This window comes from Lepisma saccharinum, unplaced genomic scaffold (genome assembly GCF_977018435.1).
Source record: "Lepisma saccharinum unplaced genomic scaffold, izLepSacc3.1 HAP1_SCAFFOLD_588, whole genome shotgun sequence".
NCBI classification, from domain to species: domain Eukaryota; kingdom Metazoa; phylum Arthropoda; class Insecta; order Zygentoma; family Lepismatidae; genus Lepisma; species Lepisma saccharinum.
In genome coordinates this window covers 51,558-77,242 of record NW_028143261.1, presented here as the reverse complement: position 1 = coordinate 77,242, position 25,685 = coordinate 51,558, and the positions used below count along the sequence as shown (strand labels likewise).

General features: G+C 38.3%; 1 protein-coding gene across 2 annotated transcripts in view; it reads right to left on the bottom strand.

The window, feature by feature from the left end:
• Positions 1-19,829, bottom strand: part of eIF3a (eukaryotic translation initiation factor 3 subunit a) — a 77,527-nt gene extending 57,698 nt beyond the window's left edge. For both annotated transcript variants that reach the window (XM_083116329.1, XM_083116330.1), the window contains exons 1-5: positions 19,644-19,829; positions 10,951-11,147; positions 9,628-9,776; positions 6,417-6,567; positions 509-709 (exon numbers count right to left, since the gene is read on the bottom strand). In XM_083116329.1, coding sequence (XP_082972455.1) covers positions 509-709; positions 6,417-6,567; positions 9,628-9,776; positions 10,951-11,147; positions 19,644-19,704 — 759 coding nt within the window. In that variant the 5' untranslated portion in view covers positions 19,705-19,829. The remainder of the gene's footprint in view (positions 1-508; positions 710-6,416; positions 6,568-9,627; positions 9,777-10,950; positions 11,148-19,643) is intronic.
• Between the last annotated feature and the right edge of the window lie 5,856 nt (positions 19,830-25,685).

Sequence of the window (25,685 nt, the reverse complement as noted above, 5' to 3'; positions counted from 1 at the left end):
TGTAGCTTTATCTTAGTTGGATTCATGACTTTCTTACACTATATTTGAAAAATAAATATGAAAAAAGCTGGATCCTGAAGAAAAAAAAGAGGCTGGTGCCTGGATTAATTTTCAAGTTTTTTCTACCCCTGAGCTAGTATGTGCATACCTATTCCATCAGTTGTCCTCTTCACGAGAAGGAATTATTTATTGGACACACTGCTTGTTAACTTGCTTATAAGTTCTTTTTCAAATATTCAATCACTACAAAATATCCAAGAGTATTAAAAGTTCCCCGTGCACATTGTAGCACCACCATGAAGGTGGACATAGGCACGATGTGGAGGTAGGGCCCCACACATTCTTGATCTCGGCTATTTCTTTTGAGCTGTGATCAGCAAAATTTACCACTATGCTTCTCTGTATCTGCCTTTGCATATAACTCTTACTCCCTTGACCAGACCTGCAAGTGTTCTGATTGGCTGATTTATACATTCAGTACAGATATACAAAGGACAAAAAGGATTACCTGCCAGAGTTCCATCTGGATTGCTGAGTCAAGCTGCACCAAACGGGTCTCCAAATTCAACTGCTGGGTCTCAGGCTTGTTGATGCTCACATTGGCCACTTGGGCAGGCAGCTTTATGATATCCTCCAGATGCTTCCTCAATTTGTCACAGAGCTTGCGGAACTCAGTCTTTCGATTATAGTTTAAGCAGAACTGAAAAGCCTGGAAAAAATAACAAGGAAAATGTTAAAAAAGTTATTTGAAATGCATACAAGTTCCATTTCGTATAGTGAAAGGTAATGCCTGTTTCACAAAGTATCCAAGAAGTTATGGCTGATTTTACATTCCCATATTTCATATATTCCTGCCTGTAAGTTTTTCCACCTCGGTCACCAGAAAAACATAAAATCAATCTTCAACTGTATTACTGTACTAATGAACAACTGTATTACTCTTATCTATGGTTAACTGTGCGTATACACACTAACCACAATGCTAAGTTACGGTTTATGAGTACATTTTAGGCACATATAGGTTAACAGAGACTGGACCTACAGTATACTGAAATGACTTTAGAACTGAACCCATGGCAGCTCAATTACAAGGTGGCACAGCTTTAGATCTGCCAACATATTTGTAGCAGCTCTAACCTTGAAGCAGTGGTGCAACAAGGGCACATCAAAATACATAAGGCCCAGTTTAGATGAAAGCATTTTTCTTAACATTTATGTCATGATGAAAATGTAACATTTATGTCATGATGAAAATGTCACCATAAAAGTGAAAAATCTTATGGCATTTTAGATGCCATGGCATCTTTCATGGCATTTCTTGAGAATAGGATCAGTCCTATTCCGTAGCATAACAAATCAGAAGCAACCTCTAGGTCACAAGTGCAAATATAATGGTGGCCAAGTGAGATGTAAACAATGTGTTACTTCACATTTTTAAAAGCAGACAACTATTCAACAGAGAGGAATAACCTTTCCTACACAAAGGTGTCAGGCACAAATCAATGGTGCTGCATAAATACATGTTTTATAGCATATAAAGAAGACTAAATATGGGTTTCAATTGTTAACACCAGGCACTGGTTCATCTTGTATGCCTTTTGTGCTCTATATATAATCTAACGTTCTCTGCATGCTTCACATCGCATTTGCAAATGTAAGCGGAATGTTACAGGAAATGCTTCGTGTATTGTCTGCTATAAAAAATGCTGCAAGATTTCTGGAAGCATTATGCTAGCAAAAATGCTTACAACTGAAGTGGACCTAAGGTTGGGACTGATTATATTCTGTACAAATGTGCACACACTAGCATCCATCATGAAGTTGTTGTCATGGAGGCATGACCTTGCATGATGTGAAATAAGCAACACTATTATGGAATGATCCAGTTAGAGAGAGGCAGACATTTGTTTATGGATTTGAAGCTATAGCAGTGTACAACACTTAGCTTTGTTCTCTTGAAGAAATCTGCAATTGAAACCTTGGAAAAAATACTGAAGGATGAAAAAAGCCTTGTTGACGCTCCATGTCCTGGAACATTATCCACATCAAACAATAAAGAGAACGTGAACACCACAGATGCACTTATGCAACAAGAACACGGTTTATAAATAAATAAAAAAAAGATTACAGACATAATGCACATTTCAGCTGAAGATATAATCCACAGATCACAGAAAAGTTGTAGCCAAACTGGTGCCACATGTGCCTAACATGGACCAAATGTCTTATCGGGTCATGACATGCCAACAGTGAATCAACAGGCTTCAGATTTTGGTACTTTAGTATTATATGAACTACCTCATTTCAGACAGTCTATTTTCTGGGAAAGCAAAAGAAACACCTATGGTTATAATAGGAACACTGTATTTGGAAGTTTACAATATATTAATCATACAATTAGAGATTTCTTCTTTGTGATTTCCAAAAGTCAGATATATAACCGAGAAGCTTGTTGAAAGCGTTGACACCGGACACAGCCACAACCGATCACCACATGTATTCTGCCAAATACGATGCCAGATGATGATGAGCTGTTCCCGTTAGGTTAGGAATGAGGTAGTCCGTGTAATACTAAAGTACCCAGATTTCTTTTCACCTGTTTCTGCATGTGAAAAAATAACTTCATGGGTGCCATTTTCAATTGAACAGTGAGCTGAACAACACTGTTTCGAGTTTATTACATAAGAATGTCAAAGAAGGGATTCAATGACTGCTTTGGAAAGTGGATTGAATGTTGGAATCAGTGTATCACTTCAGAAGGAGACTACTTTGAAACCCTGTAATTGAAATTAAATAAAGGGAGGCAAGTGTTTTTTTTTTTTGTTGTTTTTTTCCCCCACACACACACACCCTGTGGTACCCTCAGTGAGTAAAGCTCAACCTTCTAGGACAGAAGAAGGGATTGCTGGAACACAACTGTTGTGTTGCACAAACCAGAAGTGGGCACCTGAGGTGATTGGTAAGAAGTGATACTGCAAAAATTATTATTCCTGTTTGGAAACAAATATGTGTCCTGATCATATATACAATTCCAGACTATTAGCTTACTATTTATAGTTATTTAAAGACCTTAGATCTGTTCTAGATTAGCTAACAGTAAAATTAGCAACACTTTAAGCAAGGCCACTATTCTTATAGTTGGAGGGTGGGGGAAATTCCAAGTTTACATGTATCCTAGTAATATAATACTTCAACACAATTGGTATTGGTCGTAACTAGAGTCAGGACTTTTTTCCCTTTGTATATGGTCAAGCAAAATTGACAAATGTAGGCGTTTTACAATATTAGGAACAATATACAGTAGAACCTCACTTTTCTTTTTCAAGGGAATGTGTAAAATCCAGATTGGAAAAATGGGGTTCCACCGTATATAAATTTCATGTTACATATTTTTTTCCCGAAATGCAGTACTTGCACCACTACCTTAGTTTTCAATAAAGCAGCTATATTATGGTGAATTAATAATTATCTGCACTTTTGATGTAATTTTCTTTAGTTTGGCCACATTGCTTTTTGCATGTGCATGACAATAGTGTGTGCATTTGTCGTTGCTATAGCTCACATTTAGCCTATATCACTCATTTCCCTGTTGTTGCAGGGTAAACATGGCTGTACCTCTCTCCATTTGCACCAATGAAGAACAAACTGTGAGCAGTGATCCATTTCTTGTGGTGTTAAGGCATCTCAGAGACTGAAATCTAGCCAAGCCTTGCTTCACAGTATGGTGAAAGTGCTACACCATGGCGAAGTGTGTTCAAATGGATACAAAAGTTTAAAAATGGTACAACACGTATTAAGCACGGAGGAGGAGCAGGACATCCATTCACATCCACTACAGACCACAACACTGAGCAAGCCGTCCGCACATTAGTCCCCCCCCTATTGTGACTCACCTCTTCAGTGGATTTAGATCCCTAGGGCACCTTAACACACACAAAAAAAAAAACAGATCTGTGCTTGCTTTTCTCCTTTCGTGCAGAGAGTGGCACAGCCATGCTTGTCCTGCAACAAGCAAATGAGTGGGTCAAACATACACTAAAGCAGTGGTTCCAAAAGTGTGCACCGCGGTGCCCTGGCTGGCTTACAGAAGCACCGCGAAATGTTCCACTATTTTAACTGAAATGACATTTATTCCAAATATGTGCTTATTTAATACTTTTTACAAATGAAGTATTTCTGAATTTGAAATATGTTTCTTTTTTAACTTAATGTAAGTAACTGAGCGTTACAAGTGTTAGATAGGCCTACATTCTGACTTGGGTGCCACGGAAAGATCTTGGAACTCTAAGGGTGCTGTGAAACGAAAAGGTTTGGGCACAACTGCACTAAAGAAATGTCCAATGCACACTCAATTGTCCTGCACGTACAGAAAGCAGAATAGCCAAATTAAAAAAAATTACAACAAAAGTGTAGATAATTAACTCTCCCTTGCATTTTTGGGACAAACATAAAATTTGGTAACTTTTATCTGATTGTGAGAGACCCACCCTTTTACCTTCACTTCATTTTGTTTTACACACAAAAAAAAAAAAAAAATTGAGGTTCTTTGTTCTTCATGTTTCATTAAGATCCCTTCTGATTGTGGGAATAGTAACTGCATATCAGCAACCCTATATTTTCATATTTCAGTTATTTATTCTACATATTTATGTACATATTTTGCATGTTTTGGCTACATAAAAAAATCCAGACATCAGTTATAACTCAATCTAATTGATTCCTTATTAGCGTGTGTGTGCTTCTTATGGAGAAAAAACATTGTGTGGAAGATGTACTAGATATGTATCATTCTGATCAAAAATATATTCTAACTACCGTATTTACAAGCGTATAATGCTTACACTGGTTTTTGATGGGGAAAGGCAACAAGCAATTATTTCTTGTACATAATGAGCTGTACAATTCAAGATCAAGAAATGGTTTTCTTAGTTGTCGGCCATAAAGCTGTTGCTATGCGAATCAAGAGGAGAATATCATCTTGTGTATACAATGAGTCACCAACGTACACAATCTCCCCTCTTCCTCCACTGTGTCTAGCATCTAGCTTTCACTTCTGTAACCAACTTGTTCATTTTGTAGTAGAAGCGAGATCAAAATTACGTTATGGATTTGCAGCACCCAGGAAGTTATTTTCTATTATTTTTCACCCGACAAATACCGCTGATACACATCCCATGTGATGGGAGGTGCATGCTAGAATTCTGCCAGAACAGCACAGTCTTTCTCAGTGTCGCAAAATGTTACAAAGTTAACAATTATGTTTTATAGTGTTTTTTTTCTTTTAATGAAATTAGAAATCCAACTTGGTAATTTGTATTTCTGCCTGTCGATTGTATATGTGTTATACCCAGTGACATAGTGAAAACATGTGTGGTTTCATGGTGGCTGTCCGAATTATTCTGTGTATAACATGCCCCACAGTTTTTGGGGACAAAAATTTTGTAAAAAAAAAGTACCCATTATACATGAGTAAATACGGAATAAGAATTGTAAAGATGTAGATCAACTTTAGTGCCACTATTCCCCTTAAATCTCCTACCATTGTGTCATTAAGAGAGACTGAAACTGGCAAATATCTAGAGTTGTGGTCTCAGATGTAAGTATAACGCTATGTCCAACGTGGATACGGGCAGCACGGTGCGTGCGGGGCGATGCGAGCAACGCGGCAGTCGTATCCGATCAAACCTGTAGTCAGAAATGAGCCCGTCCTACGTAGACACGTGACGCGTGCGATTCGTCCGCTCGCAACGCACGCAACGTTTGATTTTCAAACAGGTTTGTTTTGTATCGCATTTGCCGTCCGGTGGCCAGTCGCCAAGAAAGATGGAAGGGCTTATTGCAGAAGTGCAAAGAAGAAATATGTTGTGGGATAAAAGAAACCCTCGTTACAAAGATCGTTTAATTGTTGATACGGAGTGGGATTCCGTAGCTGAGAGTACAGGAATTAATGATAACAAGCACCATCCAATCTTTTCACAATATAGTCAAAGGTGTTTATTGTCATTCGTGTGTACTGATGAAATGCATTTTCATCTGCTCGTAGCTGCGGATACAGATGATGAAATTCTCCATACGACAACCTATTTCTGAAAATTGTGTGCGTCTTTTGTCTGTGACGTCTCTTGTGTTCCTTCAATATTTTCATTTTAATTACATTACTTTCCATTAATAGCACGGAGCGCACCGAACTGGAAGCCATGTTCGTCGGAACTGCTCAACACAATCGCACGCAGTAACGTTGGACACTCCCTGCGTTCACGCACATATCTGCGGTGCGGCGCTCGCATCACACCGCACGCACCGCGCTGCCCGTATCCACGTTGGACATAGCGTAAGGCATGTATTTACATACACACTAAATTTGAATCAGCTTAAAGAAAATCTGAAATGAAAAAAATGAGTACAAGAAAACTCACCAGTCGGGCTATATCATGGTATAAGGTTTCAACATGTGCATTGGTCCTTAGGAGCTCCAGACACTGGCAATAAGACTCCCACAGGAATTTCACCCAGGGCGTGAGGATGGTTCGATCACTTCGATCCTGGGCATCTTCACCACTCACAGCACTGTCAAACAAATATAATTGAAAACACCATGAATTTCATTAATGTTAGCTTCTACATCAGCAAGGTAGGTACAAATACAAAGGTTAAGTACTTCCTCTATAATTTCACACTCCTAGATATTTATGTGCAAAAATGCAGGCTCGAACAGGACTCAAACCTGGGTCTTCTGGCATATCCCATTTCTCCACCAACTGAGCTAGCAAGGCAGATAAGATTTTGCCAGATTTTTCTCTTCTGCTGTTCTACCCATGTGGAACTGTCACTGCCAGACAGAGATGTCAATGGTGGCGAGTATGAAGTTGTATTCTCATATTATTCACCAGAACACCACAGCTTTGCCACTCACAAGTGTTGGTGGCAGTTTTCAGTTTCTTGTGAACATGTTCCACCTGTTAAGATAACACAGTTGCACTAATTGTCAGGCCAGATGGCAGCAGTTCGTTCACAATGCAAGAAATCCTGGGTAGCCCACTAAGCACAGAGCATAAACTTCTTTTCATGCAGTGGTGCTGTAGGTTGTTTTGGAACAGGTTTGTGTGATGTTAACCACGATGGAGTATCATAAAGAACCTACTTCTCACTTGCATTTGGCAAGGAAATGCAGGAATCTGCTTGTGTCACATTCAGCAACACACTTTATACCATTTTCCAAGTTAATGGAGGTGATGTCAAATAGTTTCTGCACTGCCACGGAACTCATGAATCGTCACATGTTTGATCATTGTTCACCTTAATAGATGCCTGCAGAGCATTATCGTCTATGGCTGTTGGTCTTCCAGCATGTGGGCATCTTTGAGAGATTCACAGTTGTCCTCCAATCTTTTAAACCACTGTTGCACTGTCCACTCATACACCCCATCGGCAAAAGTGTGTCATATTTTCTTACCTGCTGCTGTTTTGTTTGTTCCAAGTTCAAACTCATACAGTAGCATAGACCCATATCATGCTGGTGCTTCACCTGCCCTCATGTAGAACTGTGCCAACCTGCTGGTTGAATGTGTACATGACTACCATAAAGTGCATATTACCAGTCTAACTTGAAGTGTGTGGAGCATGTGACATTCAACGTCTTCAGAAACTGACAGAACTTTCTTGGTTACCTTTATACTTACTGATGAATTGTCATCAATGATTTTGTTATACATAAACAATCTGTGATAATTATCATTCAAATTATAATTTGAAAATTAACACAAAGTAAAAGCAAGGGAGTTTTGATATATTCTTGTAAAAGATTTGATATTAGACATACTACTGGATGTACAAGGTAACCAAAAAAGTTCTTGCTGTTTTTGATGTCCCATTAATCATGCGCTCACAGAGAGGAAACGAAATGACGCACGTGCCAGCCAAGCAATCGGGAGTTAGTCTGACCATCGACTGTCAGTAATACAGGCACGATGCGCACACACAGCAGTCATAGCTCGTCCAGTGTCGAAGAGAAATGGAGGTATCGAAGCAGCTTGTTTGCGTGTGTTTGTTGTATGACTTTAAAGTGGGCCTGTCAGCTGCCGCATCAAGTCGCTGCATTTGCCAGGCATTTGGGGAGAATGCCGTGAACGAACGCACTGCCAGGCAGTGGTTCCAGAAATTCCGTTCGGGAGATGTGAGCCTTTTGGATGAACCACGCAGTGGACGACCACATGTGTTGGATGACGAGGCCCTGAAAGCAGCCATCGACGAGGACAGTTGTCTAACATGTGATGGACTTGCAGAAAGGTTCAATGTTTCCGCTGAAACAGTCAGACTTCACCTGCATGGGATAGGCAAGTCATACAAGTTAAGCAAGTGGGTACCCCACACATTGTCAACAAGGAACAACGAGTGACAGCCTGTTTCTCCTTGCTCACTGGTGACGAAAAGTGGGTCCTCTATGACACTCCCAAGCGTACCAGACATTGGTTGTCGCCACGCGACCCTGTTCCTCACACCTCAAGACCACCTCTGCACCCACGAAAGGTTATGCTCTCTGTATGATGGAATTGTCGGCAAGTGTTGCATTACGAGCTCCTTCCAGCTGGTCAGACCATCACTGCTGACTCTACTCTCAGCAATTGCAAAGGGTGCACCATGCATTGCGGCAGAAGGAGCCAGCATTGGTGAATCGCAAGGGTGTGCTGTTCCTGCACGACAATGCCAAGCCACATGTGGCAAAGAGGACCCGGGAGACCCTTCAGCAACTTGGCTGGGAGACACTGTTCCATCCACCATATTCACCGGACCTTGCACCAACAGATTACCACCTGTTTCATTCCCTCGACAACCACCTCCGTGGGAGATCCTTCGCAAATGAGGGAGACCTGTGGAACGCACTCACGGACTTCTATGCATCCAAGCCCGCCGAGTTTTATCACCAGGGTATTGTGCAGCTGCAGGAACGTTGGCAAAAGGTGTTGGATGCTGATGGAGATTACTTCGAAACCTAAAGGTACGTACAGTCCACTGTATTGCTCTTTGTTTATCACTGCTCTAGAACGACAAGAAATTTTTTGGTTACCTTGTACATTCAACCATACTTGTATTTTATGAATACAGTTAAAAAAAAGTGCTCCTCTGTGCTGTGCACCACGCCATGAAGGTGTATAGGGGGTGTGGAGTTAGGGCCCCACACTTTCTTGATCACGGCCGAAGGTGGGGGTAATGTGATCAGCACCATGGCGCTGGTTGCCTTTACCCCCCAGAGTTTCTTCCAGGTACCCACTTTATACAATGCTGGGTGGGGACCGGAGCCGCTTGAACAGCTGGAAAAATTTCTGGTTCTCCCCCGCCGGGGATCAAACCCAGGTCTCTCGCATGGTAGTCAGATGCCCTAACGACTGAGCTACCACGGCTTCTTTACGTATACACTGCAACCTCAATTTTACGTTTTTCAGGGAACCAAGATGAAAGATCTTACAATGTAGAAAACTGTAAAATCCGGGAAAATTTTATAGCATTTTGCTCTATTGGGACCATGAAGATTGAATGTATAATGCGGGAAAATGTAAAACCAGAGAATGTAAAATTGGGGTTTCACTATATCTACCAGTGATAAATACACAATAAAAACATATTAGTTACCTCAGCAGAATGCTTTCTGGTGTTGTCAAGTTATCCAGGTCATCAATATCAACAACAGCTTGCTGCGACTCTTCCCTCGCCTGCTCTGTCCTTTCCTCAGCTGTTCGGAGGTAGCCACGAATCACATTTTCCAGTGAGTTTACATTTACCTGGAATGCAAAAACATTACACAACGAATGGAATTTTACTGCAGACATAAAAAAAGGTTGAATTTGTCATAAAATTTAAAATTACCTAACAGACAGGCATCCAGTAATTAAACATAATTACTTATATTTCCCCTGCTATGCTTAATTTTTCAAACTTCTTTTCTAATTCCTTGGTAAAACAAAAAAAGGAAATATATATTATGTCATTTTCTCATGATAATGTTTAGAACTTTCATGATGGCAGAAACTGTATTTAGTTTTCAACTTTAGGGAAACACTAATTACATTACACGATCAACTATTGCATACATTACATTGCATACATTGCAACACTAATTACACTACACGATCAACTATTGCATACATGTTTCCAACCATTAAACAGGATTCTTTCTGGAACAAATTAAATGTGAAGATATTTGAACAGTAATTTCAAAAGCACTAAATAGTGTGCTGTAACAAACATTCTTATACATAATAAGTAGGAAAGAAATTGAAACAAAATGCTTTCAACATTGTAACGTTATAAATAATGGAAAAAATATTTAGTTTGTCCTACAAATCTCTCAAACAATCACAAAGTTGAATAACATGTAACAACGTAGTAGAGTTTAATACTTCTTGTGGTTGATATTAATTTATTAATTCAATGTTTCAACACATAAATGCATTGGTATCAAGAGCAAACCACTGGTATTATTTGTGTTTTTGTACATTATTTACATTGCCCCTGCTGTTACACTGGCAATATGCAAAGATTTAATAGCCTTGAAATGTTCAATGAACTATTATTCCCAGTTAACCAGTAAGATTTGTGAACATTAACACTTACCGACTGTTACCAATAATAATTGCATACTTTGGAGAATGGAAAGCGATCACGGGTTCAGACCAAAGTGATAAATGACACGGACACTTCCAGTTTGCAAAAAAATATTCCGAGTGCTATGTAAGCAAAAAGTGACATGTGTAACCTTCTCTGTCACTCTAGTATGAAGGGTTGCATTTGTTTCTGAAGGTTTGTTGGCAAATGACAAGTGTCGCTTATCATTATAGTCCGAAAGCTTCATCAGTAGACATCTTATTGCAGTAGAAGCTCCTGTAAATTACCATCAAAGGAACAAAATAAAAACACAGTTCCTTGTCTTTTCTCTAACAACGAATAACCACTCACCGACTGAAACATGTTCCTGTACTGGAAAAGACCTTCCTTGGCAATGTGAGACTTCTTCAGCTCCACACAGAGGTCCAAGTACTTGAACATGATTGGTTCCAGCACAGTCTCGCTCCAGCTGTAGGCCCATTTTTTATTTCGGAAAACCTCATACAATGTGTCAAGAGCCCTCGCAGGTTTTCCGACTTCGATGAACTCTGGAATTAGTAACATTTGTGATTAAATAGAACTGAAATCTATGAGACATTAACTTACACACCTGCCATTTAAATTTCACATGAAGTTCTGTATTGCATCACCATACGCTTTCAATTATGTGGTATTCAAATAATGCACAATAGCAAATGCAAGTCTCTCATAAGTACATTGTTTACCTATTCTTGTGTAATTTCTTATGAAGCAAATATTAAAAAAAATACTTAACAATGTGTATTGTTAGATATCAGGGGTGCCCATTTGCCTGGGCTTTTAAAAAGCAAAACACCTTGGTATTTTGGGGACTGGATTCAGAGAAAGCCAGGCAAAACTGGGTTTTATTGGTTTTTTCAGATTATGCCCAAAAACATATATTTTAAAAAATGACATTTTTTTGGAGTTATGTATTTGAATATTCAATTTGTATTGTTTCTAGTTGACTGAACAAGAAACTAATTAATATTGTTTAATTTACGTTACGTCATTATAGTTAAAGAATTCACACCATGTATCAAGCATGCCAAATTGATCCATCATATTTAATTGTTATGACTGATAGATGTCCAAATGTAATAACAGATCCATTTTCTAAAACAGCTGGCTGCTTTGAAAATTTCAGGTCAAAAGATCTAATTTTACAGCAGTTACCACGGTCAAAGTATTATTTACCTCTCCAACCATGCAATATATTGTAAAGTATTTTTATTACCAAATTATAGGTTAAGTGATGACCTAAAACTGGTAAGAGGTTATCTTCTTAATCTCCAAAAATGTAGTTTAGACAGAGTGAGACCATCATGAGCATTTGGAGCTATTCAACGTGAGAAAAATCATTTTTTTGTGTCCACCATCTTGAAACGCTTTGACCACTTTCATTCAAATGCAAAACCAAATTATTCACTAATGTGTGTATACTGTGGGACACAAAAATGTGATCCTCAAGGTCGCACATGGGAAGAGCACTGTCGCCATGTTGGGCTGATGCTCTCTCCCTTGTATTACAATATTTTACACTTTTCGGTTATGATTTTATACTTTTCTTTACATTCTGCACAATTCGTAACACTAATCTTTTTAACATGTAAGTTAATTTCTTTCTGCTAAATCAAGTGTCACTTTTCAGCATTTGGATACTCTCCGCAATCATACACAATACTTCTTATCAAAATTATCTTATCTGGATATGTTCTTCTCTCTTTACAGAATTTCCGAGGCATATAACTTCGATCAGTTATGATTCTCGTTGCTGTGGCATACGAAGGATATTTTCATTGTCATCGGCACTATTAGTGTCACTCACGTAGTCAACTTTACAGAACCAGTTACATCAAAGAACTGCATCCCTTTGTGACGAGACAAAGATACAAATGCGGCAACACCGTTTGCCAAGGAGCAAAGAGGGGAGCAGGGAGACAGTTGACCTTGAAGCTTGCATTTTCATATCCCGCAGTATAGTTACTATACGCTTTTCAGCCTAAAACATTTATAAAATAGCTGCCGTTATTGTGGTCACAACATTGGTTACTTATCCCCTTCCTTCCCATAGTATGCACTATATTACAGAGTATTTATTTTTAAAAAAACTTACAGCTCGGGTTCCTTAATATACAAAATTGTAGCCAAGTCAAACATGAGCATAATTTAACATAATTGAACTAAGTGAATTTCTTCTCCAGGTGGTGCAGCTAGCTTTTTAGCTATTTTCACCAGGTTTGATACTGCACGTGCATGTGATCTATGGCGTGGCCTGGTCTATTACATGCATTCTTTAGTTAGTGTGTATCAAGCTTGTGTAGGTGTGAATTTATTTTCGTGTGGGTGACAAGCTGACAAGTAATTTCTTTTCCTGCACACAATGGAGTTGGAAATATACCACAAGCTATTCTGATATGGACTGCTGCTAATATATTACGTGATGTTAATACGATCACAATACTTAATAATAAAAATAATAACTATATTTATGTTATTCTCCCACCTATCCCTTGTCAGAATACAGTCTACAAATTGACAATAAAAAAGACAAAACAAAACAGAACACAATAAAGACGAAACAACAATGTATTGGTAATTGGAAAATCACAATAGAACCTAAAAACATACAATTAATACATTCAGTGCCGAGAGAAGCCAACATCTGACACTGTTAATTAGCATTTGCCGGTTGTGAGTCCATTATTGGTGCAAGAGGTTGCATTTGTTCCAGCTTCTGAGGGACATAAATAATACTGTATTGGTTTACACCACTGGTTTCTAGTTATGCATTTTGTGTTGTTGCTATGGAACCATATGTTGCAGGGCTGTCGAGAACCAAGATACAATGTACTGAATGGTTAAACAGGACATTGAAAGGAGCAGAGTTACATAAAATTGCACAGGCATCATTCGACGTCTCCAGTGAACAATGTGTTGATTCCAGGCCCGTAGCCAAGATATTTTTTTGGGGGGGAGGTCATCCCTTATTATTAGTAGCTGTCATCTACAGGAAAAATATTGGAGGTACAGAAGCATTGAATATGAATTTCTCAGTATATTACAACTTATTGTAAAAGATTATGCTAATGAAGTAAAATTAATTACCACTACACACTATTTAAATTTGATATTTGTAGGATTTCAGGGGGGGAGTTCATCGCCCCCGAACTCTCTCCCTGGCTACATGCCTGGTTGATTCGGAAGACTCTTGGCATAGAACGTATGATGTATTGGATATGACAATTGACTCAGATAATGATGATGTTTGTGATACTGAAAATGTTTATAGTCATGGTGGTATTTTCAGAAAAAACCTTACCGCCTGTAGCAATGCCAAGGCTTATGGAACATCTTCCATCTAAGCTTGATCGAACACATAGAAAAAGATGCAGTTTGCAACCAAAACAACATTCGGAAGGCCACACAATAGTACTGTGCCGACTCTGAAGATCAACCTAGACTGTTTGCAAATCTTTTTTACACAACTCCACAACAATTGAAGAGTTGTGTTATTGCCTGTGAAGTGTTGTGAGTAGGTGTATGCAGTTACCATTTTTACAGTGGTTTTTCATGTTCATTGTTCTGGAAGTATTCTTCACTCTCTATGCCCTCTTATTAATGTGTGTGCAAGAAAACGAAGTCTTGTCTGAATTTGTAGATTCCGAAACGAAAACAAGTTTATTTCTTAGAAGATACACGTCGTGCTTGTGTTTTGTTGATGTTCATTGGGATGCAGTGTTGCAACCTTCTGTGTTTCCAACCAAAAATACAAACATGACGTGTCGTGGATGCGTGGTGCCACAAACCATTGATGCATAGCCCCAAAAACCATTCACGGATAGCCCCAAGAACCATTTCCGGCAAGGTTAGTTTAGGCAAGCATAGTAAAAAATTTGTTCGTAAAACAATGGGAAAAAGTTTTAAAAAAAAATTCAACTGGTATGACTTAAGATGACCGGACCACTCTCAGATTTTTTTCATATTTGACATACTTACTAATTGAGGCCTGCTAATGATGAATCTGAAGTTAAAATATGTCGGAAACGTCTAGAAATTGCAAAATAATTGCGAACCATTGACGTGTGGTTAGGTTAGTTTCAGTTAGGTTAGGCAAACATAATTAAAATTTGGTGTCGTGGTAGTATCAGGACTATATATATTTTTCCTTGTGAAACAAAAAAATTCTCGAAAATAGACGGTTTCCATTCCGAAAACTAACACCTTATTTTCACTTATTTTGCAATTTCTAAGACATTTCCGACAACTTTTAACTTCAGATTCGTGATTAGGAGGCCTCAATTAGTGAGTATGCCAAATATGAAGAAAATCGGAGAAGAGTCCGGTCATCTTAAGTCATTCCTTTCAACTTTGTATTTTTTCGGTTACGAAGGTTGAAACACTGCATAGCAGATGAAAATCGACAAAACACAAGAACGACGTGCGATGAGGCATGAAGGTGTATGCGCCATATTGTGTTTTCCGCAAGAAAACTAAAAGAAAGAAGTGCTCGTAAAGTGAAAAATTGTAATTACTTTCATCACAAAAACGTGAATACACCTTAAACAATGTTCCGCGAAGCAGATAGGTAAGTATGGATGTTAAAAATGATGAAACGAAGAAGTTACAGGTGTTTGGGGAATAGTAAATTTTTAAAAAAAGGGGTTTTAAACACTGACAGGGGCTTACGTCATCAAACGTATGCAGAATGCAGTTCACGTAGCGAAATCAATGGCAAATGTGCGTCAGCGAGATATTTCTCTTGAAAAATACATCATTTTCCGGTCAAATATATTCCACGATGAAAGAAAATACCTCGACGAACATTGGAAAACTTGGAGAAACTAATTTCCGTATGTAGTTTCTTCTGTAAAAATGAAGAAATGGGTCTCCGATATAACGAACTGTTATCAAAGTTTTGCAGTTAGAAGTGATATAACACAATGACAAACACCGTGTGACTCCCTCCAAAATGAGATAAATTAATTGTACATTGACAAATTATAAAAATACTTGTGTTATAAACAAAATCAAGGTAACAGATTTTGACGTGTGCAATACATTTAGATAACAGTCTGTTGCATATGCAATGCAAAATGGACCACCAGTGAACGTGTTAAGGACATGTAAAACTAAACACAAACACACGGAGAGATATATTTAACACGACATAATATCAAAATCAGTAAATTATGTTACATTAATCAGTCTTGTACCAGTATAGACTGATACATAGAAATATTGGTGAAATTACTAAAATTTCATCAATATGCTATATCTATGAACAGTGCTCGAAAAATCTTCTTCAGAGCTAGGCGCCAGCTCTGAATATCAGGCACCAGGAAACCACCTACTAGCAATTGTGCATAATATGGTGTTTCAAAAGTCGCTCAACCCAAACTTTGAAAATGTATATCTTGAAAAGCGTAAGATATATTTACACCGGGTTTTCTGCATTATAAAGCCTCATCCATGAAGATATTTTTCAATGCTAAAAAATATCAGTTTACGCCACACAGAAAATTAGATAAATTAATAACTGGCGAAAGGCAGTGTTAAAATTTTTCCATAAATGCATTTTTGAGTGAGAAAAATATGTAAGAAATTATCAAAGGGTTATAATTAGATGTCGGATGCCATGTCAACGTGTCATTTGCGACCAATATTGATCATGTGCAGCATTTGATAGATCTTTGACTGGCGATTTTATAGGTTGAGTGGTGAAAAAGTGCCATTTTTGGTACATATCCTCCGTAAATGGCAACACTAGCAGATTGAAATTTTGTCAACAGACGCACGCAACATGTGCTTAAATATTGGCCACACTCCATGACACGGGTTAGGTGGCAGAACAGCCTCAGGCTGAACCTCGCCCACGGAAATAAAGAATAAAGAGTCTTCAAAATTTCGTACATAATACAGCAAAAGATCACAGTCGCCAGGCTGAAAATTTTAGTCGCCATGGCGACCGGGATTTTTCAAGCCCTGTCTATGAATACCCTTTTTGCGAAGAGTTTACAATACCGGACCACTCTCCAATTTCTATGAAATTTCGCCTACTCACTAATTGTGAACTCCTAATCACGAATCTGCATGTAATAATTGGCGGTCAAGTATGGAAATTGAGAAAAAAATGAAATAAACTGTTTTCTTAACGTAACGTAACCCTACCATAAGAACAATAACTCCACGGAAGACGCCATTTTCCCAACATGAAGAAATCAACAGGCAAGACAAGGTATAGTTAGTTCTCTTAGCTAAAATATTATTTTTTCTATGTATTTATGCTAATGGAACCTAACCTAACCTTGTAGGCATTCCTCGTCCGACGTCAGCAAGATTGTTGTGCGTAAAGGAAGACCATTAGCGAATTGCGAAAGAAAGATGGTTCCGAATTGCTGTCTACAGACAATCACCGTGGTAAATCGCAAGGTTATTTTACAAGTTCTACACGTAAATGTACAATTTTAACAAGTTGCCGCCAAATATGAACGGTAAATGTCTGTTATATCGGAGACACATTTCTATCGGATATTTTCAGTTTCAAATGGTTCGTACTTACAAATTGTGTATTGCGGAACATAGTTGAAGGTGCCATTATGCTTTTTACATGAAAATAACTTAGATTTTTCACATTACGAGCAATTCTTTTGGTCCTTTCTTCCGTTGTGGAACATACAATATGGCGCACACAGCTGTGTGTGTGCTTGTGTTTTGTCGATTTGGAGTGGGTATGCAGTGTTTCAACCTTCTTAACCGAAAAATACCTAATTTCGTGTTCATTATGTCATCACAAACCATTGACGGATAACCCCAAAAACCATTCACAATAGCCCCATGAACCATTGACGGATAGCCCCAAAAACCATTCACGATAGCCCCATGGACCATTTCCAGCAAAGCAAGGTTTGGTTGGGTTAGGTAAGCATAGTTAAAAAAAAATTTAAAAAAATTCTTGTAAAAATAAGGCACGTTTGGAAACACTGGCGAGACCGTGTGACTTTCGATGCTCGCGCCATCTGCAGGTACATAATGGAAACAACGGCATAATTTTTGTCGCTTTGCACAAAATGCAAGTTTATTAAATCAAAAGTGCTTATTTCTTGTTGTACGGTGAGAAAATACCTCCACGAACATTCAAAATGCTACAGAAACTCATTTCCGTAAGTAGTTTCAGAGCGAATTTACAATATAGAGAAAGTCTCCAATTTTTTTAATTTTTGGTTTACTAACTAATTTTGGCCTCCTAATCACGAATGTGTTATTAAGAATCGGCGGCGAAGTCAGAAATTTGAAAAAAAAAATATTTTTTTTCCAATTTTTATGAAGGTTTATATCTGTAGTTTTACGAACGAAATTTTATAAGTTTTACAAACGAAATGTTATAACTATGCTTGCCTAACCTAACCTTCCGTGAATGGTTTTTGGGCAAATAATCACTTTGAATACGGAATTCGTTGTTTTGTAGCATGTAAATGACGAACAATGTTTCAAAAAACACGCCATTTTTCCTAAAATCAACGGTGGAGTATTTGCGTATTTTTACAAACGAAATATTATAACTATGCTTGCCTAACATAACTAAAGCTAACCTAACATTACCTGAAATGGTTATCCGTGAATGATTTGTGAACCAATGATCACTTTCAATAAGAAATTTATAGTTTTGTAGCACGTAACTGACCAACAACGTTTCATCAATACAGGAGACGCCATACTTTCCTGAAATCAACGTTGAAGCACTGTTGCCAAACTTACCTGTAGTTGTCCGTATATGCTAAATTGAACGAAAGGAGTGCTAATGGAACCTAACCTAACAGGCCTAACCTAACCTAGTAGGCATAATTCGTCCCCGTGATGGTTCGTGGGGCTATGTCACGTTAATAATTTTCTCTCCCGCCTAAATTATCACTTTCAACGACCAATGCTCTGAACAGTGTGGCAACGCTGTAGACGGCGCAAGGAATTTCGAACGTCATTTGTTCTGACATGGAAGATGGTGCCCGTGTTTCTTTATGGATAATTATCGATGTAATTAACAACGTTATTTTACAACTTCTACAAATAAATATTCAATTTTAACAAGCGACCCCCGTCTCGTAACTCGAGATACGTCTCTAGGAGTGCATAAGAAGTAAGTATAAGAAGTATGAAGTGAATTAGAGACTTTCTTTATATTGTACATTCTAGCCGTAGTTTCTTCTGTAAAAATGAAGAAATGTGTCTCCGATATAACAGAGATTTACCATATGAACTACAGATACGTCATCAGGACACCGAAATTAGTAAGTAGGCCAATTTTATAGAAATTGGAGAGTGGTCCGGTATTGTAAACTCATGCCTACCCTTTTATTTAGTGCAAAATTTTTCCATTTCTTATTTTTAGGAACATGCCCTAGTTTCATACATGTGTAAATTCGCAGTTTCTTCTCCAAAGGTTAACAAGCCATTGCAGTCATCCGGATGCATATATTAACCGACAGGTTAATGAACCATTTACAATCTTCAAGGAACATATTGGAAAATTTTACATTGATACTTTATCAGTTTTTCACACAGTCAAACCAAATATCGTAGGTCTAATCTTTGTACACGTCTAGTTTCACTGAGCACACACTAGCTTATTAGATGACATGAACAAGGCATAGTATCCATTCATAGAGGAAATTTATAACAGTATGTTTAACATATTATCATTAGATTTCAAGATGTGGTTTTCTTCAAAGTTCTAGCTTATAACAGAAGATTTCTTCAAAAGATAACAATGTCCTGTAATAATACCATATGTTCAGATGCCTTTCAAACTGAGTTTATAGATAAGATCGACTCTAATAATGTATATACTTCTGTCAATGGAAATAGAACAGACAAAATGATACAATGTTATAAAATAACAATATTATTATTTAATATTTCCTACATTATGTAAGTAAATCGAATGTGTGAAAAGTAAGCAAGATTTCTGCCTCTTCTGTGATATGACGCTAAAACATTGTGATTAACCATATTGTTAGAGCGAGACTTACCATTGGCCCGTTTCAGGGCATTTTCCGGCCGCTGGCCACCGTATCGGTTCATTTTATACATTAAAAGGCCGTTATATGTACACTTTTCTTATTTCAATTATCACACACTCCTAAAAATAATTCTCCGAGAAAAAATTACAATCTGCCACATCAACTACGAGTTTCAGCCTCATCCACCACGAGCTACCGAAATGAGGGATTTCTTCAGTATTGCCAACTATTAGTAATATTAAAATCAGTTAATTGTACCTAAAAATTAGGAGAACTTGCACCAAGGTCATTGGATGGCATGACTATAATTAAGTGAGAGTGAAACATTATGCAAGTTTATTGACTTCATTAAAAGAGCAGGATCAATAGACAGATTTGTACTTGGGATGCAGAAATATTGTATTGCGCTAAAAAAAATATAGAGTTGGCAACAATAGAATTGTCCGATATCTATTCTTTATACACCGTTCAAAGCATTTAATATGCCTTGTGCAAAGAGGTGGCTAGCGATGGTGACGTCATGTAATGGACGGAAGTCTTGACCATAGAGACATTTGACAGAGTAAATACTAAATAGTAATAAAGACTTATCTGTTCCCATACCAAGGCTCCGCTCAAGTAGGAACTTGTAGTTGCGATATTGTGAGTCGATTAAGCCTTATGCTTGGCTCAACAACATGTAAATATGTTTTCTCCCGGGCCATGCACATAGCAAGGGGGGCTCGAGGATTGAAGCCCAAGAAGGAAATATCCCCGCCCTAAAGGGCTCGCGGGCGTAAGTGGCGCCCGACCCCCGAAATTCTACAAATATCTCTTTTAAATAGTGTATAGTGGTAGTTCACTTTACTTCATTAGCAGGATTAAACATCTTGTGTAATAAGTTGCAATATACTAAGAAATGCATCTTCAGGTCTTCTACACCCAACTGTTTCGTCATTAAATGGGAGCTGCCCACGGGACTGTAATGGGCAGAATGTAGAACAGTACGCATTTGTGAAACATTTTCCACTTCTATTTCATGGTATACGACAAAAATTTATGACTTCTAATAACTTTTTTCAAGGTTTGCCAATGTTTGTTTTAAGTGCACTATATGCACAGATAAGCTAATCGGGACGACCAAAAGTGTAACGTTGGATAGGAATCACGTTATTCGTGAAACTTGTATCGAACACTGGACCTCTTGATGACTATAACTTTTTCGGGGTGTAAAGGATGACCGTTTCCGAAGACACCAAAATGTCAACCTCCCTTCTACGTAGCACACCCTGGACTGCAGTTTGCACACTAGCGTAACTTTGACTCAGGACTCACAGCCAGTATAACCCTCTGTGGGGCTCGTGTTAGGTCTCCCCTATACGTAGCTCTTTGTGATTATCCCTTCATCAATCTCACCTTATCACCATTCATCCTCATCTTCGCGATTAGCCAAAAGTGGCAGAAAAACGAAGTAAAGTAAATAAATCAAATCAAGGCAATAATTTTTCACAGCAGATAATTGCATAGATAATTGCATGCATTAGCGACTCGCATCAATGGAAATACTTGGGGCAAACCTGGAGGATAATGGTAGTGGAGCGTGGCGCTGATCGCGACACTGGGCCCGTTCCAAAAGTCACACGAATTTAACGCGTTAAGCCTGAATCACACGGAACTGGATATCCAGTAGGAATGCTCTAGTTGACGCTGGACTGGCTATCCATTTGCTAGTTTTCGCCTCACACGGTACTTGTTATACCGTACTTGTCGATAGTCTTTCGTTCCCATAATGGCGGCCGCTCGAGATGTAAACAACGTATCACTTCACACTTTTAAAATACGATAACTATTCAACCGAGAGGAATATCGCTTCGTATTAAATGGTTTTAGGTAGAGAAGAACGGCGCCGATAAAATACATACTTCACAACGTTTACTATACACGTATGGAAGAATATTTTAGCTTTTTCAATTGTAAACATGCCTTTCGTGCTGTATGCACTTGGAAACCACAGACAAAAAAAGGTTACTTTGCAAACTCACAGATTATCTTCACATAGCCAAACTTTGCTCTGATTGGCTGTTCCACAGAATCTAGTCGAAGAAGTTAGTAGCAATTAGAACATGTTCTATTCCTCAAAACCAGTCAAGCAGTCAGCCAGGCGGCCATGATTTCTACCTAGAAAGTCAGTTCATCGCCAACTAGGGCATTCCAACTAGAAATCCAGTTCCGTGTGATAGGGGCTTTAAACGAGTTATGGTAACTGGCCGTTCCATAAGTGCTTCCATGCGTTTCGTGAGTTTCATTATGCTGTCCCAAAAGTCACATTCCGTGCGTTTCGTGCAAGAACGAGATTCACCAAACGCACGGTCCAGGAGGCTGGTTTGTTCCGTTAAAAATCGTCTGCTCCTTGCAGACAAAGCACGTGCTGATGGATTCAAACTGCACTAGTTCGGAAAATGTATTATAATTTTAACAGATAGCGATATGAAGCAACATGCACAAGATGAGTATGCCTTGACCGTTCTTAGAATGTGATTGAAATGAGTAACAGTGTCCACAGTAGAGTTTATTTTTGCCATAAGGACATTCCTTCCGCTGACGCCATGCGGAAACTTTCTCTAAACAAAATGCTGCGCCTGCGCTTTCGCCTAGAGTGTCTCATAAGTCCGTAAAATAACTGGTTTCACCAGATTCATGAGCCCAGTTATTTTCGTTGAATGCGTTCGTTTCGTTAAGACTTTCGGAACGCACCCACTGTTACAGGGAATGTGTGGATCTCTCTAACTGTGAATTCATGGCACGATACTATGTGCACGGTAGTGAATCTTCCAAAGAATAATACACTATGTAAAGACTATCACATGTTACATAGGAATCAGCAGCATGCCACATTTTATGCCTCGATCTCAAAGTCTTATATCCGACTATAAAAGAAATAGTCAGCACAACGCACTACGACGTCCGGGATCTCGGGTTCGATCGATCTTGACGTGGGATTTCATTGCGAGCGTCCCTTCATCAATTTCATTACTCAGTGCAATTTCATTTTCGCGATTAGCCAATAATGGCAGAAAAAATAAACCAAATTAAGCAATCAAATATTCGTTAATGCAGTAACGTTAATGACTGATCTGAAAATTCGGTATGAGAGAATGTCTAACCCGGATATCCAATACCAATGTTCATAATACGAACAACTTAAATACACATGTGTACATATTACTTATTTTACATTTTGAATGGTAAATTTTTTTATCTTGACTGTCATGTTGAATATACCTAACCAGATGCTCATGTCTTAACAATATTGTGAAGTATGCTCCAAAAACAGTTATTTCAATATTATTAACTTAATAACAATATTGATAAAATTACACTAACCGCCTGGCGTAGTTACGTACATCAAACAGAAAATTTTATAAAAATATATTAATAATGAGTACAGGTTAGAAGTGTTAGTGAATTACAAACACTTATAGCCGACCTGTGTGGAGGAGTGATTAGCACACCACACTACGACACAAGGAGTCCCGCTCGGGTTCGAATCCCGGCCTATTTGAATGTCCCTTCACGAATTTCGTCATATTATCACTCATCCTCATCTTCGCGATTAGCCAAAGGTGGCAGAAAAGCGAAGTAAAATAAAATATACCAAATCAATAAACAGAAGAGCTATTTCGTGCAAATTTGTTTTTAAAGTCTCCATCCTACATCACTAGAAAATCTCCGAACGCAAAAAGAGTCCAATGGGCCACACTGTGTGTATTCACCTCGGTTGTTGATAATATCTACTGCATTGATGTCCCAGGTTAAATTTTAATTCTGAATTCACGATTAATATCTGTGTTGGAAATCGTTTTATAATAAGGTTACCTTGTAATATTTTACTCTTCATTTTTTTACTTTAGTTATTGCATTTGCTAGTAGTAGCTTCGTAAAGATAATCAATAGAGAATTACTATTGTGAGTAGTTATGGATTTAGATTCACTGACTGTCTTTAACAAAGAAAATAAGAGCAAGTTTATATTTACATTGCAAACACATTTTCCATGCTTTTATCAAGAATATTCCATGCTTTTATTATGACAGCGAGATAATTCTACATAACGTGAGATTTGTGTAAAAACGAAACGTTCCGTAGTGCGTGAAACGAAATAATTTGGAAGACATTCCATTAAAATATAATCCAATAGTTTTAAGCTCTTAGAAAATTCTACACACGGCTTTCTTTCTTTCTTTCTTTATAGCACTGTACTAACATAAATAAATAAAGAATCGTTCAGAAGGCTACTATAGTATTCTATAAGTAATGTTATAAATAATAATAGATTATAAGTAATTACCTAACACACAGAATTTAATTTTCAGGCTAATATAATCTCTCATATCGTCATTTCAAATTTCCCAAAATTTAAACATCTATTTTTCTACTTCATGGTGCAACACCCTCTCAGGCCCAGGGCCTGACGAGAAGCTTTTCGTTGGGTGACGACTGATCACCGCATAGGGTCCCATCGTCACTGTGCGAACTAACGTGGGGATGCCGTGGACCCCCACCACAAAAATATCCCCTGTAAAGGGAAATTATTTTTATTACTGCCAGGGATGTTTTTATACTCCTCAAAGAAAATTAAATTGATGTAACAAACACAAATGCCAAATTATTCGTCTCAATGAATGGTCCCAGTCATAAAGGATTTCCCTGGTGAAAAGTATGCGGCGACACCATTCTGAAACTGACCAACCTCACCTAAAGTGGTTCCCGCGAGAGAACTGACTTGGAAATTCTATTTTTGTCTTTTCCGTCGAAAGTCAAGGAGGCTCACATGAACAGCTGAACCAATCGGCTTTGTCCAGTTGCCTTGGGGAGGGGGAGTTCTCGTGGTATTCTGCGTTGCCAAATTTTTCGTTTTGGGTCGTTTTCGAAACAGGTGGCAACCACGGTGAAGCCTGATGGTTGCCTCCACGTAGCAAGCGAATGGGTCTCCGTTTCCCTGCCTCTCCCTGAAATGCGAGCGAAGGGGGCTTGTTGACAGGAAGAGGTGTCGTGTACGACTGGAAAAAATCAGGAGTGTAGCAACCGGTAGCAACACCGCTTTTCCCCTCTTGAACTGGAGGCGGAAAGTCTGGGTTTGGGTGTGTAGGCAGGGTGCTGATATTCACGTATAGGGTTACCAGACGTCCGGTTTTTCCCAGACATGTCCTACATTTTAGCCTAATGTCCGGCGTCAGGGAGGAATTTGAAAAATATCGTAAATGTCCTACATTTTGAGCGTCATATTATAAATTAGGAAAATACTTGTTTCAGTTCAACAAAGATTGATTGAATTGGTGCTTTTTGTCCACTTTATGCACAGAAAGGCTAATCGAGACTTGACCTACAGATTAAGGTGGGATCCGAACCACTATGGTATGTGCCTGCGCCGGGTATCGAACCCACATCGCTTGATTACAAGGCAACGACGTTACCACTACGCCATCGGGAAGGCTCAGTCGAACAAATAAAAGTCATTCAAGTTATAATATGGACTGCACTTCCAAACTCAATAGTGAAATTTATTTTGATTTAGACATTGCCCAAAAAGAAAAACGGAATCAATTTATGAATATTTTTGGGGGGGTGCAGATTCTGACGATGTCACTGTTCGGTGCATGAGCGAAATGTCTTGCCTTGGGGTTTATACTGATGGAACAAGGTGTTTCTTATTCAATATTTTGATTGTAAAGCAGAGGTATAGAGAACAAAACTAAAAACTACCCCAGATGAAACTTCTTGAACCATTTCAAGTAATTGCTGAGTCACGGTGCAAATGTTGAGAGTGGTTTAATATAAGTATTTTCAAAGAGTTTGACTGTTCATCAGTCTCTCAAAAATATATTTTGAGAAACCTGAAAGTTTGAGAAAAATTGGTTCCTCTAAGAAGTACCAGTTAAAACGTAGTAAGAAGTGTGTTGTTTAGTTTTGATTACAAGTTTGGGAATTTTGCATTTAAGAATTCATTAAGATATGAAATTTTTTACAAAAAACAACAACCTTAAAGTGCAAATTTTAAATTACTTTCTAACTT